The sequence below is a fragment of the Gymnoscopelus braueri genome (genome assembly GCF_963280865.1).
Source record: "Gymnoscopelus braueri genome assembly, chromosome: 15".
In the NCBI taxonomy this organism is placed as follows: domain Eukaryota; kingdom Metazoa; phylum Chordata; class Actinopteri; order Myctophiformes; family Myctophidae; genus Gymnoscopelus; species Gymnoscopelus braueri.
The window spans coordinates 22,065,401-22,082,462 of record NC_137620.1 but is presented as its reverse complement, the minus strand read 5'-3'; the positions used below and the strand labels follow the sequence as shown (position 1 = coordinate 22,082,462).

Sequence of the window (17,062 nt, the reverse complement as noted above, 5' to 3'; positions counted from 1 at the left end):
GGACTCACTTCGGTCAAGCATATATAGGGTTTAAGTGGTTAAGTTCTCTGTTCTACCATGTTGACCGCTGGTGTTGACTGACATAAGGCTGCATAAGACTGACCTTCAGTGCCCTTGATTGACATGAGAAAGGCTGATGTAAACCACATGGTGTTTCATTTGGCTTTTTCCAAGAATGCAACAGAGAGCTATCCCGTGAACCCACTCACTGTGGCTTGTGGGTCGCCGGATCAAGAATGCGACGGTTCCGTTACCTTTCTTGACAATATCCGTCACAGCGGATAGGTAGTCGTGAGCGTCCTGTTCACTGGAGATCTGCAGGCATTCGTCGCCCTGCAGGGGCACCAGCTCCAGCAGGGGCGCCAGGCTTTCCACGCCACACAGGAGCACCACCACGCGAGCCGCCGGGCTCAATACGCGGGAGAGGAAGAAGCGCCGGAGCTGGCATAAGCCCTCCAGCATGCCTCTGGACAGGATCAGGAGCTTGCACTTATACTGGGCCAGACTCAGGAAGTCTTCCCTCCGGCTGGACACTGTGGCGATGTCATAGCAGCAGATTCCACCCTCGTGGATGGGGCCGGAGAAGATGGAGCGCAGATATGTGGCCCACTGCTCCGCCTCTGTCTCGTAGACGATGAGCAGGTCCTCTGCTGTGAAGGACCAATGTTTTGGATGAAATAGCAAAATGTAATGAATGCTCACCACTCCTGGAGTAAAGCTACCATCTAGGTACCCTTGAGCAAGGCACATACCCCCCCCCCCCCCCAAATGCTTTAAAAGAGCTTTTCCAAAGATGAATAAATGTTACAAAATTAACCTACAAGTTCAAAATGTATATCTATACATCAGGAACATTAGATAGACCTTTATTAATTCTGATGGAAATTCTGTTGTCATAGCAGCACAGGTATGTGATACAGGTATGAGTAGAGAAGTACAGAGAAGTAGTAACACAAGTAACAAAAAAAGGGTAACAATATAAAATACAGTATAAAGATGTCTATTCCGACCTTGCTTTCTGCGCCTGGGCTGGTGTATAGGACACCAATAGGTGGAAATAGAGACGATTTGCAAAATTGATATTTGTATTTTAGTCACCAACAATAACAGCATAAGGGCATTATCAGGAAAGCTTATTCTCCAAGAGTCATCTAAGCTGTTGAAGTTGAAGCAGACTGCCCCACTACTGACCCATATAATGGTTAAATTATAACTAACTTCATAATCACACATCAAGATAGATCCTATCTTTACATGATAGGCATATTAAACCTGCTGAAATATTGACTCATCAAAGGTATTATGGCATTTTCCCCTCACTATAGATAAACAAATTATGAATTTTGTTCAGTTACTTTTTCATTTGACATTGTGTGATGATTAATATATTAGATTAGAGATTAGGAGAATAGGCGGTGAACATGGGATTTTAAGTTTTTGTTAAAAACCAAGAAAACTATCATGTAATTATTTAAATACATTGTGAGATTAAAACTCACCACACAGATGTTGGTGTCAATATTTACATGCAACATTTTAAAGCTGCAAGACATATCATATGAAAGCAGCTAATCTTAATCCACTAGACTAGATATAAATGTTACGAAAGCGGTAAAGTTTATTGAGTTAAACTTAAAATTGATTTACTTACCTATGTGACTCATGTTGCCAGTGCCGCTCTTCTTACTGCACAGTGATATGGAAAACAGTGCTACTATTGTCCTTGGCGTGGGGATGATAAGAGGGAGTTTCCTGCTGCCAGATGAGAGGAGTCCAATCTCTCACGCCACATGGAAAAATGGCAACCCGGCCTGGACCGTCCAGGCACCTAGGCTCTAAAGTAGCCTGACAGTGCCTCGCGGGTTCGAGTCCCGATCCCGACGGCCTTGCTGCATGTCACCCCCCATCTCTCTCCCCATTTCCTGTCAGCCTACTATCCTATCCTATCAATAAAAGCCAAAAAGCCCCATCTGAGAAGAGTTTGTGGCAGGGACCCCCAGAAGAGAGGATTTATGTTTACAAAGATTCTAAGTGATCCCATTTTTTTTACAAATCAGGGTTTTTCTAAAATTGCAGATCTACAGGCTCACAACACGTTGTATCATGAGCTTGTAGATTGGCTATTTTTGAATATCCTGCTGTAAGTGCAAAATAGGGTTAATGTGGTTAAACTGATTGTGATGCTATATTTACTCATTTTAATGGGGACCCCCTGGGACCCCTTCAAGAACACCAACATACTTTTCTGATAAGAAGATAATAAAAAAGAATATAGAAGTAATACATATATTTGAAGGAATCAGTCTGTCTTTACTTGCCCTATTTCAACTAGAAATATTGCATTTTGCTATCATATAGTATACTAGTGAATGAAGAGACATTAAAGGAATTTAATGAACATGTTTTGTGAAGTCAGTGACCTTGACCTTTGGTCTTTGACGACCTACTTCAGTTCATCCTTGAGCTCAAGTGGACGTTTGTGCCAAATGTCATGAAATTCCCTCAAGGCATTCCAGAGATATCGTGTTCAGGTTTTAGGGTTAGGCAGGCAGAGGGAACGGACGGACGGCTGCGGAATAAAAATAGCACAAAATAGCCGATCTACTGGCTCACAATTAGTCACATTGAGTAGTGAGCTTGTAGACCGGTTATTTTCACTCTTGTCTAAAATGTCTGAAAATTATTCAGAAAATGTGAATATGTTGGTGACCAGGTGACCATGAGGGGAAAAATGCAAAAATACAGCATTTGACACAATGTTAGAGAGTTGCTTCACATAAAAAATCTTAAACGTAAAATAGGCATTTTACTATACACGTATACATATTATTAATTGCAACATGAAGACGGCTTAAAAAATAAAATAACATTTACATTAAAGTGCAACAGTGCAACAGTGCTGAGTGCTAAAGTGCTTGTGTATTTATTGCTCTTTGTTGCTTATTTCATGACTATCTGCTTGTACAGTACATGGCTTCATAGCTGTTTTGTGCATGCTGGCAAGAGTGCTTTTCAGTTGAACTGTTAGGTTGCCAAACCAATTTCTAATTCCAAATCAAATGATGCTCTAGGATTGCCTGGTAGAACATCATCAGCATGATCTGGCCGCATACTGGCTGCCTAATCGCCTTAAAAAGTAAAGTCTATGCTGCAGTCTATTGCACAGGCTATCAATGTGTCAAAGACGGTTGTCTAGAGATAGATGGATAGATACTGTAGATAGATAGATAAGTATTTATGCAAGGACATCTGAATGATTGGCTGGTTTCTGATGACCACTGGCTCATGGTCAGTCTCTTATTGTCTTGGGTCAAGGACCGTCTCCTGTGTTTTGGTGACGTTTAGAATGAGATGGTTGTTGTCACATCACTTGATGTAGATTTTTCATTGTGGTACACAGAAGAGTCCATGTCCTTGTGTAGAAGACACAACATTACAGTATCATCAGCTAATATTATAATTAATGAATAGGGTTTACTTTCCTGCATTCATTAGTGTACAATGTAAAGTGTATAGGAATAGGTGATACCACACAACCTTGTGAACGGTAGTGTTAATATTCATGTACTTCTCGAAAAGAAGTACATGAATTGGTGGTTGCACAGTATTAGATGCTGAACAAAATTTTGTAATTAGAATTTGAGCATTTGCTTTTGCATTCTCAAGGTGCTTAGAGATAATTGAGGTTGGCATCTTCAGCGCTGCACTTATGCTTGAAAGCAAATTGACATATCTAACGTTGGGTCACATTCCTTCTTGAGCAGGCACACTAAAGCTATACAAAAATATTATTCATTGCGGCACAGGGCTTTGTATGCACTGGTGTTATGATTGACATAGAGCTGCATTACACATCTTGAAAATATTCAATTTACATTTCTCGTGCAATAGTAATCTGAACAAGTCATTATTCTCAGTCTCTCCATTCCCAGGCACTATCCATAACCACTTAAGCCCTATTTTATGCTTTGTCGTATGATGGTGTCACTCGGTGAAAATAGCCTATCTACAAGCTCACATGACGTCGCATCATGATGCGGATTTGTGAGCTTGTAGTTTGGCTGTTTTTGCTATTTTTGAACAATTCCGACATTTTATTTTTTAATTCTTGCCAATTATTTGAACATTTCTAAAATTTTTCACCTAATGAAATAATAAATAAGGACGCCAAATTGAAAGTGGTTAAACTCCTGCCTGACCCAATATACTGTAGATGAGCCAACCCTTGTGACTATTTTGTCATGAAATGTGAAAATATCTACTTTGTTGTTTTAATGATAATAGCATGATTGACCTGGGGCGACCGTGAATTCCGTGACTGGGAAGGCTTACCAGGCGAATAACTGTCAGATGGTTAGGGCACATACTGTCTAGCACACAATGGCCTCTTCAGCATGCCCCCGGTTTGATTCCCAGCTGACCAGCTGTGTTATTCCCCTGCTTTCTGTCCATCTTTGCTGTTGCTATCAAAATAAAGCTCCAGGGGGTCCCCAGCTACATTTGTAAATACAGCATCACAATCATTTTAACCATTTCATCCATTTATAGGTTGGCTATTCAAAAATATCAGAAGTGACGCTCTGTGAGCTTGTACATCTGCTTTTTTTTCCTTCTTTTTTTGCACAAATCTTCTCTGCTGTGGGACATTTTCAGATGGGGGTCCAAGGTCAAATACATATCAATTTGGGGGTGCTTGACCCAAGAACGTTTAAGAACCACTGAAATACAGCATAAATGCCAGGATTTTTTTTTCTATCTATTTCTGATTGACAGATCAAATGACTTTCTGTGATCTGTTGTAGGAAGAGTTCACTGTGAACCACAAGCTGTCACAAGGCTTATTGCCTTTAATGAAGTGTACAGTATGGGATGATTGATCACTGTTGATCCTGCCTTTTGTACATAATGATGTTGGTTCCATTTGTCAACATATGCCTGAAGAAGGTCCTTGACGGAAACCACTTAAACCGTGAAACGCGTTGCAACACAATGCAACTTGTATCTGCTATTTTTGGTAGAATTTTTGTGCTCCTTCTGAATGTTACTCAATTTTTGCTAAATGTTCGCCTATCATGACGATGAGATGCTAGGGTTCAAGTGGTTAAACCTTTATTGAGCAAGTGAAGATAGTGTGTGGGTGTCCATGAATCCACCAAAGCACTTGATGTGAAAGAGTACGCAATTTTGGAAAGATCTATATTCCTGATATTTATTCACACTGTATTTAGATAAAAAAAGTATTTTCTCATTTTTTGCAGCCATTTTCATATATTTATAAAAATGCAAAATACACTGTATACTTCTTTACTGGAGGGGTTCTCTGTATTAAATACAGTACAGTATTTTCACTCCTAATGGAAAAAGGGGGTTCTGTATAAGCTTAATGATGCCGGAGGTAACTGGCAAATGGCGGTGAGGTTATCAGAAATGTGTTTGCTTAACCACATGAGAGACTGTCTCTGTGACTGAACCAGAATGTTATGCAAATCTGCAAAGCCAAGCTTGCAGAGCACACCAAATCCATGTTTAACCGAATGGACTGTGCGATGTGGCAATACCACAGATCAGGGATGGATAGCTACATCGAAGCCCGAGGGAGCGAGGGTGTGGGATGTTCTAGGGAGCTAAGTAGGCATCCTTACAGTCACTTATGGAGAGAAATATTCGACGCCATTAAAGTGACTTCACCTGACAAACGACTGAGAATCCTACCCAGGCCAGTGTCTCACTAATGGCAGTTGTCTGTGAGAGAGAAAAGAACGTAGGGGGGACCTGAAATGCACTATGGAAAATGAGCAGGTGAAAAAGTTGAAGTCTGCTCCACTGTGCAAAGCATTGTCATTATCGCTTGTGTCAGGAGAGCGACTAGACCCCCCTTTCAAGCCACTGTGTACCTGGTGACTCACCAGAGACACATCATGGCAGTTCCAAGAATTCATTCACAAGTGCATGTACTGTACACAGAAACAACGCACACATATGCATGCATGCACGCACGTACGCGCACGTATGCGCACATACGCACACACGTAGGCTCACGCACACACACACACACACACACACACACACACACACACACACACACACACACACACACGAATAAGTGCCCAGACTGTATATTCTCAAATGTGCTCTCGTCTATGATAGCAGCTATAAAACCCTTGTGAAACAGGTTCTCTGGTAATTACATGTAGACAGCTGCAGGAAACATCGTCTGTACTGTAGAAAGTGTCACTCTCACCAACTCACTTTCTTCCATGGCATGGCTCCTCCTCAGAGATAAGTAAATGATAATGGGACAATGAGTGTACTTTAGATGATATGACGTGTGCTGAGATGTGCCTAAAGCCCTAAACATAGACCTCATTTGTTTGTTCTTGTGGCTAATTTATCATTTGGGTCAATCTCTTCTTATAGAATTATATTCAATTACATTTTATTATATTAGTGCCAAATCACAAGTTGTCTCAAGACACTTTACATATAGAGCAGAGATTCGACATTGTCCCACGCTGAGCAAGCAACTTTTGCAACAGTGGCAACGAAAACCTCCCCCTTAACTGGAAGAAACATCAGGCAGGGGGGAGATAAAATACAAAAAAACTCCCAGAGATGTATATGCTGTATGTATAACATACGTACATATATATATTTTTTTTATTAAGAAAAAATACTTTTCTCCCTTTTCAATTCATTATACTCAATGGACTGTGTCCAGTATAGGCCTATCAATTTACACCCACATAAAATACTTGACTGATCATCAAAAAAGCAATGCAGCAATAGGCAAGGTAGGTGAATATCTGTAACATTAGACGACTGTTTTGTTTGCAACAAATGCTGCAACAGTATTGGTCTCCCTTGGCATGTAAAACTGTGAGTGATTGTGGGTGCGTGGTGCTAGGCCAGGGGGCTTCAGTATAGAAGTACCCTGGGGAGTCTTTAATCTGGGCCTGAGCAGGCCGTTGCAAACCACATTCTCACTACACATTATTTGTGAAGCCATTTGCCCCCTGGCCCTCATTTTGGCTTATATGCAATTCCATGACATACCAGAATGGGACACAGAATTTGGATTATTGTTTTCCTTCTCTTTTGTAGCTAATAGCTCTATTCAACAATGGATGATGATTTTTTTTCTTTCTTTCTTTCTGCTGCCAGCCAGCCAGTCACACAGTAGAGCTGGATATACTGGACTTCATAATTTATTCACACAAACACTAGATTGACACAGAAATAGTCCTTTGATGAAAATGCATGTAAAAATCTTGAGCTACTGCCCTTCTCACCGCCAACCAATGGGAAAGCGGTCCAGGAGTTTGGGGGCGTGTCGTAGCAGCTGCAAGGCTTGGTTGCGCACTGCGTTGCAGTTAGTGTTGCCATGTCCGCTTATTATAAGCAACTTTGGGCTTGTTTTTCTGTCAAGTTGCTTGTAAATTTGGTAGTTTGGCGGGTTGCGTTTTTTGGGCTTGTTTCTAAAGTTTAGTTTCTTGATTGGGCTTGCTTTCAAAAGTTTTTAATTATTATTTTAACCAGTGGTTCTCAAATTTTTTTTATTTCATGGTTTGGACCCCCAAATTAATATGTAGGCTATTTCTCTAGCAAACACAACCCCCATCTGAAAATGTTTTGTGCCAGGGAGCCTTGTTAGAATGTTTCAAAAAATCTTTCAAATAGGGTTAGTTATATAGGTTATGTTATTTCAAGATTTTTTTGAAAATAGCAGATCTACAAGCTCAACGCGTCACATCAGCATGATCAGCTTGTAGATCTGCTATTTTCAAATAGCCGAACTATATAGGTTCAAATATAGGTTTAACACAGGACCCCAATGGAAACTAGCTATAGTGCTTTCTTGGCTTTAATCCTTTTTAGCATCCGTTTGTAAAGAACTGTACTTTCTGTGCTTTTTTTTGCAAACTGTTAAATAAAGTATTCAATCAATCAATCAATATAGGGTTAGAGTGCTCATGTGGCCAAAGAGTCACTTCTTCTGGGCTTGTTTTCATAGACCAGGCTGCTTATTTCTCTCGCGCAACCTGGCAACGCTGGTTGGTTGCAGACCAGGAGGAACTTGATACAGTGTAACAGTAAATCAGACTAGAGAGCTGCTACACTGTAGCCACTATAGCACTGAAACTGTAGCCCTGTTGCAACCCTGTATTTCTGGCAGAGTGATCGGACTGGAGCCACCAAAAGTGACGAGATCACCAAGATAAAGAGATCACCAGGATAAAAGACTTGAGTTGTTTAGGACAAGAGGATCATTTTTTATCAGACATTAATTTCTTGTAGATCTCCAATAATATATAATAATCACACTGGAAATGTCCGAAACAAGCGAAAACAAGCCGAATGATGATGAGCCGAAGTTGTCTACGACGGATAGGGTGGTGAAATGTAAGTTGATAAAAAATGTGCATGCCATACAATAACAGATCAGACAAATACAGAGAAACACAGACAGACATGTTTCTGGACACAGAAAGAAGACGCAGATTTTCGTTATGGTCGTAGCACAGATACTAGAAATAATTCACACACAGGCTGGTGTAGGAAGGAGGGTGGCAGGTGTTGCCATGTCCGCTTATTATAAGCGACTTTGGACTTGTTTTTCTGTGAAGTTGCTTGAAAATATTGGTGGTTGCGGTTTTCTTGGGGCTTGTTTCTAAAGTGTAGTTGCTTATTTTGGGCTTGTTTCCTAAATGTTGTTTAAGCCAGTGGTTCTCAAACATTTTCAAGGCGAGGACCCCCCAGATTAATGTATTTGTCTGCAGACCCCCCCCATCTGCAAATATTTTATGACATGGACCCACATACAAGATTTGTGGGGTTAAAATGTTTCAAAAATCTTTTTCACATTTTGTTCAGATAAAAATTAAAAAAAAGTGTTAGCTTATAGATTTATAGATTTTGAAATAGCCGCTTTATATAGGTTTGCTCAGGTAGCCTATAGTCGCTTCTTTTGGGCTTGTTTTCATAGACCTGGTTGCTTGTTTCATTCGCAAACCCTGGCAACACTGCCCTGAAGTAGGAAGTAACAACTCCAGTTGTAGGCAAAGAGAGCTACATTTTTACATTCAAATGTGTAAAAGAATAATAGAATACCTGCTCATAGTCGCGTATATAGGCTACACTCGGCTTTATATTGGCATGTTATTGTCAATAACTGGGCGAATAATACACAGATTGCACACAGCATGCCAGTTTGCATGAGCAATTCCATGTTGATCAAGGTGCTGCTCAAAGAAAGCAATGTATTTATGCAGGGTTATTATTGCACAACCCTTGCATTTCAACCCAAGGGCGTTTTTTTTCTCCCCCTATTTTGCATGCATTGCCAAAACAGTTTGGCTTTGGCTTTGTATTATTGTCATTGATTGCTTGATTGAATACTTTATTAACAGCACAAAAAAAGAAGCACAGAAGTACAGTTCAATACAAAAGGATGCTAAAAGAATAAACCCAAGAAAGCTTTTTGATTGATTTAATACTTTATTAAGCAGTTTGCAAAAAAAAAAAGCACAGAAATTACAGTTCTATACAAAGGGGTGCTAAAAAAGATGAAACCCAAGAAAGCACTATGGCTTGTTTCCATTGGGGTCCTGTGTATTCAATTCATCGAAACATTTAAAGACAATTGCGTAATACTACATTTCATTATATTGCATGATTGACTTTTCATTTCATATGCACAGTAGTAATGTGAGGTCTGTCTCCCTGTCTCTCTCTCCTTGGCTTTTGTGTTTATAGGACCAGCATTCCACCTTAGCAGTGTTCCATACAAATGCAGTAATCAGGCAGACCTTCCTCCTCCTGACCTACACAGTGAATTAGAAAGTCTAGTGACTAGACTGTAGTCCAGTGGTCCTCAACTTATTCAGGCTGCGAACCCCCAAAATAACTGGGGATCCCCCCTCCCCTGACAAGCACTTTGAATTGTAGGTGTTGAGGCATGACATTTAGTTTGACTCTGTCCCACAGATTAATATTGTGTTGTGAGGCGTTGTGAGCTTATCAGCTATTTTCAAAATGTTTGCCTCTTTCTTATATTATTTGGCCTATGTTTGACCAGTTTTTATAGTATGGTTTGTTGATAGTTGATAGTTTTGTTTTAGGTATTAAAAGGCTTAAATTGTCACTTCACTGTCATCTGGGGACCCCCCCCCGGCCCACAGGTTGACAACCACTGCTCTAGTCCAGTGGTTCTCGAAATGTGGTCTGGGGACTCCCAGGGGGTCCCCCAGCAAAATGAGTTAAAATAGCATCACAATCAGTCTAACCACCAACCTTATTTTACACTAGCCTATCTTCAAGCTGACGATAGGACGGGGTTGTGAGCATGTTGATCTATTTAAAAAAAATCTTTTAGAATTTCTTTTTTAAACACAGATCTTCTCTTCTGGCAGTCCCTGTCACAAAATGTTTTCAGATGGGGGGTCTGTGTGGCCTAATATCAATTTGGCTGTCCTTGACATGAAAAAGTTTGAGAACCACTTCTCTAGTCTACATAGAGTTGATGTCACTTGATGGCTCCTGTGTTACTTGTTGTCTGTTCAGACAGCATTCCACTCAAGTTGCAGCATCAAGCCCCCTCACATTTTCTCTTCTGTTGTGCAAGAATGTGATTCCTTTGTGGCATCCTGGGTTATTTATATACTTTTGTTTTTGAACATCTCTGTGCTGGGGTGTTTATTTTCCTTTGGATCCAGCACAGGTTTGAAAGATCCATTTTCTCTCTATTGCATGCCTATGCCTATGCAAAGGAGTACAGGCGGCAAAGACGGGCAGCGAGTTGCTGAGTAATGTTATTTTGGCTGACTGGGTGAAGATAAATGAATGTTAGCAGGGTTCAACCAGTAGAAATGATTGAATCATCATCCACCAGTAGAAAATGGCCGCATCATCGGTGACCATTGAACACTAAGACATTGAGAGGGAGAGAAAGAGCAAGAGAGTCGGGAGGGAAGTCAACATCACAATGTTCAGATGACCATGTCTCGAATGGTACACTCTTCAGGGCAGTCGATTGAAAATAAAGCCATGGGCGCTTGCAGGCTAAGGTCTATTACAAATATAGTTCCACTCCGCTAGTCTCATGGGCATTGCCTGCAACATTTCAGGAGGTAAAACATTGCCTAAATTAAAAGAATGGCAAGCAACCTGCAACCTACCTGCAACCTTTCTCGGCAAGCAGAGAGTGCAAGCAGCCGTATCGAGGCTACGTTTTGCTGTGGAAATGGGGGTCAAGCCATGTCTAGGATGCTTTTGCAATGAATATTTCAAACCCGCTTCCAGCCCCTAGCAAGTTGATGGGTGATGAAAAATACATGACAAATATAGGTTTTGAAAAGATTTACCGATATCACTGGTTGCCCTGGTTAGGCTATTAAGCTCCGCTTCCCTTTGTGATGTGGATGAGTAGGAGGTCCATGCTACATTATTGTACCTCTCAGTACCACATTAGTTGTTATATCAAAACAAACATTTTTATATGTTTTGATAAAAAAACACTTTTCGCACAGTTATTCGAGACAATAATCGATTGTTGCACCCTACATTTGTCCTTTTTTTGGTCTACTTTTATCTAAATCCTACCACTGACACACTGGTTGCTAGCCCAGTCTGTTAATGACACACTTTCACTTCAAGCAGAAACGGAGTGGTCAATCAGAGACCTTTGATTTTCCCTGTTAACCACATATAATTGATCATCGGTCATTTCAGATGGGTGAGTCAGGAAATTTCAAAGGCCAGGTTTTTTTGACGGCCCTGCTCTTCAAACAGGCGTTTTTGATCGTCCGTCAAGTAATTTCCCCCATGATTAATTTATGCAACATCATTGTTTTGGCCATGTGTCAGTCCTATTGTGACAACACAGAGCCGTATACATAGCACATCTCCAAAATAACTGGAGGCTACATTATGTGTGAAGTCATTTGTTGTCGGGGGGGGGGGGGGCCCAGTTCATCATGCTGCAGGCTGTCAGTCCAATTTATCACGAGTGGTTTGCATCCACCTGTTCTCCAAATGCACTATCACGACGTTCCCGAGAAGGCACTGTGCCGTTGTAATTGCTCATATAGTTTAATCTGTTGAGACAGGAGCACAGGGTTTTTTTTTTCATCTTGTCCTCCTGATCCTACTATACAGGGATAAACATTAAAAACACTCCCTGCTCTATAACCCATGAATTTGAACGGATATTAACCATTAATCCAATGGTTGGTTTGTCAGCTGCTTAGTATTACCATTTACTTCAACAGATGGAATGTTGTATGTGACCATCACGTTATAGAATTTAATCTTCCATTGCCCTGCTTGGTTATATAAGGGTTATAAAAGTGCTTTTAATCACATTAAGATCATATACATGAAATGGCCACAGTGCCCTACAAAGCAAAACGAGGTTAGTAATGGTGTGTTTTTTTCCCCGACACCACCAGGCTAGAGGCGCGGCCTCTGTGCTCCCCGACAGTGAGCTGGGGCCTTTCCTCTGGCCGGGAATGGATAACATCTGACATTTGACTTTTGAGGAGAGGCCCCCACACTCAGACGTGCATAGAGGGGGGTTCGCAATGCTGGCCACTGATCCCAGCTGGATGGCAGAGTCATTTATAGAACAGAACATTAAGTAATGCCACATACTTCATTGTGGCTTTATTTGTGTAATCACCTCCATAGTGTTGCGCTTTATGCTACCATGGTGGTGTGTGTTTGTGGTTATCACTATTTGTATGAATCACTACAATGTGACATGCCGAGGGTACCAATGTGGGAAAAGGAACCCTTCTTGTGTAATGTGCTAATTGTATCGTTGCGGTTTCCCCAGGGTATGTCCTTGTTATGTTGTTTCGTTACTGTGAGTGAATTGGCTTATCACCGTACGTGTACAGTAAACATTGTCTGCTGTTCTTGTGATTCAATCCTTTGTTCTGTCTCACAGTGCCACTAATAAAGACACAAATTATGTCTCTCTCATCCCTGATAGGAAAAGAATGATGCTAAATCAGAAGATAAACAGTTTCTTCTTGCAGTTTTCTGTCTTTTTGTTTGTTTTTTCATATTTAGTTGAAACAATGTCATCAAGCCTGTCAGGGGGAATGGATATTAAGGCTTTGTGTAAACCGTGGTCATGTGTTTTTTTTTACCTCACAGATATTTTGCGTTCAAGTTGTTCTGAGAGGGCAAAAAAACAACATTTCCACAAAAATGGCCTGGCTTTTCATTCTGGACTGTTTACTTGCAAGGCTAATGCATTCTTATTTTCCTTGCCTGCAGACTTCTCCGACTATATTATTTATTTGTAAATAGACACAAAAATGAGAAATATGAAGAAATATTCTAGGTGATTCAGACAGGTTGTGTGGGTGTGTGTAAACAGGAGTATATGGTACTAGCCCTCAGTTATTCCTAGCCACAGTAAATGAGCTAGTCAATGTGCTGTTCACTTATGTGAGGACACAGCCATGCCCTTAGGCCTATTTGGCCACCATGTTATTACTTGCTGAAAATGAGCCATTCCTCATAGCCTTGCTAATATAGTCTGCAGTGTTTGTGGAGAGAACTGATTGTTTTGCTGTCAGAATAAAGGCAACCCAGACTGAATGCACCATTAAACAATGTTAGAGGTCTTGGTTATGTAGGTACCTTGCTGGGATGTAATGATATATTGGCGAGATATTGGGGCTGGGCAATTAACCGAATGTATCGAAACCGATATTTAGAATCAATAATCGAATTTATCTTGCTCATGTAGGTCAATCAAATAATCCAGAAGCAGTTTTTCTTTATAATTTGTTTATTGATTTGTTGATATATTATATCAACAAATCAACACATACAAATTCTAATAGTTTTTTCTAGTGAAAATAGCAGATCTACAAGCAGCTCATCAAACCTCATCGCGTTGTGAGCTCCTAGATCTATTTTAGCTGTTTAAGAATAATAATAATCGTGATTGAGGCAAAAGTTTGAAATAATTGTAATATTGATTTCATATTCAAATCTTCAGTAGTTGCTCTGTAAATAAAAAAAGATGATAATCCAAAATGATCTCCCCATTGGCTTACATTGCAGCAGTTGTCAAAGTCACACTTTTGCCACAAAAACGAACACGATCTAAGCGGATTCTGCTAATCCGATAACAAAACCCAGTTTAGTGGTTTTTGGAAATAAAAACGTCAGCTGATTTTACTAGGAAGAAGATTCGGTAGCTATGCTATGCAAATCACAAAGTTTAGTATCTCTACCTGGGTTGCCATTTCTGCTAAGCGACTTTGGGCTTATTTTTCTGGTCAAGTTGCTTGTAAATATTGGTAGTTGCGGCCTTGCGGGTTGCGTTTTTTTGGGCTTGCTTCCAAATTGTTTTAATTACGTTATTATTTAAACCAGTGGTTCTCAAATATTGGTGTTGGCTAGACTGCACTCTCGCATCGCATGTTGTAGGTCTCTTTCTTTCCCACACTGTCTTGTTGTGTTGTGTCTTTAAATGTCGGAAAAGGCAGGGAATGGTCAAACTGCAGACAAATCGGAAACAGACACAGGGAAGACTCGAGGACTCCGAACCGCACGACACGAATGGAAATGGAAGGAGTCAGATGTTGCCAGACGCTCTGCTAAACTGAAACGAGCCCTGAGCCAATTGTTGTCTGAGGCTGTTGTTTGTTTGTTAATGTTAACCCCGCAACGGGCCAAACTGATACTCTGCCCGAGAGATCCACTTGCTAATTTGATCAAATCACTGCAGGTGCTTGGCTTCTTCTTGAGTCTTGACCGCGTCCCCCCCCTCTCAAATAGCAAGTTAACACGTGTCATCATAAATCTAGCTGGTCCCTGGTTTGTGCTGTCTACTTGGCGTCTGAAGATGTCTGAGAGAGGCGGTGGTTTACGGGCCTGGACACTCTTTCTCAGCATCTTTTCTGACAGCACACGACTCTGGTGGCCTGGCCTAGACATGTCGCAAATGGCAAAAAAAAAAGAAGAATAAAAAGATGAGTGACAAGTACTGTAGTTAACCAAACAAGTAGTCAAAACCTGTCATTCATCTGCTTGCCTAGTGTTGACTTAGAGATTCTGCTGGATGTTGTGCTTTTAGTATTGCATCATTGTGTGTGTGTGCGCGTGCGTGTGAGTTTGGCTGTGGGTGAGTAAGATCATGGGGGGGGGGGGGGTTGTTCAGAGCCACCTTTTTACTTGTGATGTTACACTCAAACACACAGTCGGTGGCATTCTAAACCGGTGTAAGTGCACCTTCGTCACTCATTAGATTAAAGAGGAATTAGGTTGTGTTGTGGATTTAGGGCACGGCAAAGCGGTGGATTTGGACAGATTAAGCTCCATATAGGGGGATAAAGGCAGCTCTACTCGGAGGTTGTAATCTGACTCCATGCATTAGCCGCTGTGCTTGCTAATTCATACGAACAAATGGACGATGGGGTTCAGTAATGCAATAGGAGGAGGACAATATTGTTGTTTGCCTATCTTTGCCATTTTAGATTGTTGCCTGAGTTCAGTTAATAGATTTGCACATAATTATTTTAACTCATTGAGAACTGAGGTCGATTCTACTGCCTTCTAAATCAGTGGTTCTCAAACTTTTTTGTAATTAAAAATGATTCAACACTTTAAAGATTTTTCAAAAATGTAAAAAAATAGCAGATGTAAGCTTGTATATCTGCTATTTTTGAATGGCCAACGCTTCTGTATCACACGTAAAATGATACAGAAGCTTTCCCGATTTTAACGGGTTAAACTTGTACCCTTCATAATGGTGCGACTTGTGGTGATGGTGCGACCGGTGATGACTAACTAATGTTGAGAGACAGCATTATTTATTATTACTTTCGATTTTTTACATTTTCATAAGTTGTATGAATCACACATAGAGTGGCTCTTACCCAAAACGACAGCCATTAATCAATAATCCGTTTTGTTATATTATTGCATGTTTTTATAAAAGCAGCCCTCCTTTCAAACACATAGGCTGCTCTTCTTCGTTCACCACCATCTCCTATTTCATGGCTGGCAACTTAAGCGCCACACTCTCCTTTTGTGAGCCACAGTGGCTAACAAAAGCAATTTAGAGCAGAGACAGTTGCGTGTCATTAGATCCCCCACCAGAACTGTCCGTAGCACGCTCGTAGATCAATCAATAGAGTGTCTACTACAAATGTAAGTACATGTCGCATGTCGGGTGTTCTGCACACTGGGAGTTTGGGGGAGGGGCAGGGAGTCCTTGCCCATTGAACTGGCAGTAAGGCTGGCAGAGTAGGAACTAACACAGAACAATTAAGGGATGATTGGGGTTGACTGTAGGTGAGACCGGCCAGTTCAGAACATTTAGCTACACTATGTGCACATTCACACCAGGTCTGCTTGGAGTCGAATACATTTGCTTTAAATTTATGAAGCAAAGAAAATCTAAGGCCGAGGTTTCTTATTTCCAAATTTTCAAAATGTTGTGAATATTGTGGTTTGTGGCTTTAGTAAGTGACTTGCCATCAAATTTTACTGTACATGTACTGAAAGGCATACACATCATTTCAGTCTATTGTTAAATAAGAAAGTATTTGAGGAGCTGAATACAGTTCTTTGTTTTGCTTTGTAATGGGGATAAAAACGTTAATGATAATTGACGATATTTTTAATCTAGGACAAAGCCGTGGCTCTGAACACGCAGTGTTTTGCCCCAGAGTTCGCTTGCCACACTTGTTACTTTCTTTTGTACAAAAAAGAAAGAAAGAAAGAAAAGCGGCGAGGTGCCCTGTGGTGAAAAAAAAACCATACCGACCTGTGTATGCCTGATGGAAGGCTTGTTCTGGGCTGCAGCTCTGCTCTGAGAGATGGGACAAGCCCCTGCACGCTGCAGTGTGACACACACACACACACACACACACACACACACACACACACACACACACACACACACACACACACACACACACACACACACACACACACACACACACACACACACACACACACACACACACACACAGATACAGATGTACTGTACTCTCATAAAAACGCACACAGACACGGCGATGCGCGTATACACACA

At 40.9% G+C, this 17,062-nt stretch overlaps 2 protein-coding genes across 6 annotated transcripts in view; one reads left to right on the top strand and one right to left on the bottom strand.

The window, feature by feature from the left end:
* The window catches only part of LOC308101305 (B-cell scaffold protein with ankyrin repeats-like), a 35,364-nt gene extending 33,678 nt beyond the window's left edge, over positions 1-1,686 (bottom strand). For both annotated transcript variants that reach the window (XM_080450729.1, XM_080450730.1), the window contains exons 1-2: positions 1,652-1,686; positions 255-650 (exon numbers count right to left, since the gene is read on the bottom strand). In XM_080450729.1, coding sequence (XP_080306855.1) covers positions 255-650; positions 1,652-1,664 — 409 coding nt within the window. In that variant the 5' untranslated portion in view covers positions 1,665-1,686. The remainder of the gene's footprint in view (positions 1-254; positions 651-1,651) is intronic.
* Positions 1,687-8,087: 6,401 nt separating this feature from the next.
* The window catches only part of LOC308102294 (protein phosphatase 3 catalytic subunit alpha), a 93,288-nt gene continuing 84,313 nt past the window's right edge, over positions 8,088-17,062 (top strand). For 2 of the 4 annotated variants that reach the window (XM_080451937.1, XM_080451936.1), the window contains exon 1: positions 8,088-8,400. In XM_080451937.1, the coding sequence (XP_080308063.1) occupies positions 8,328-8,400 (73 nt within the window). In that variant the 5' untranslated portion in view covers positions 8,088-8,327. The remainder of the gene's footprint in view (positions 8,401-17,062) is intronic. The other 2 variants (XM_080451938.1, XM_080451939.1) reach the window with 2 other exon arrangements.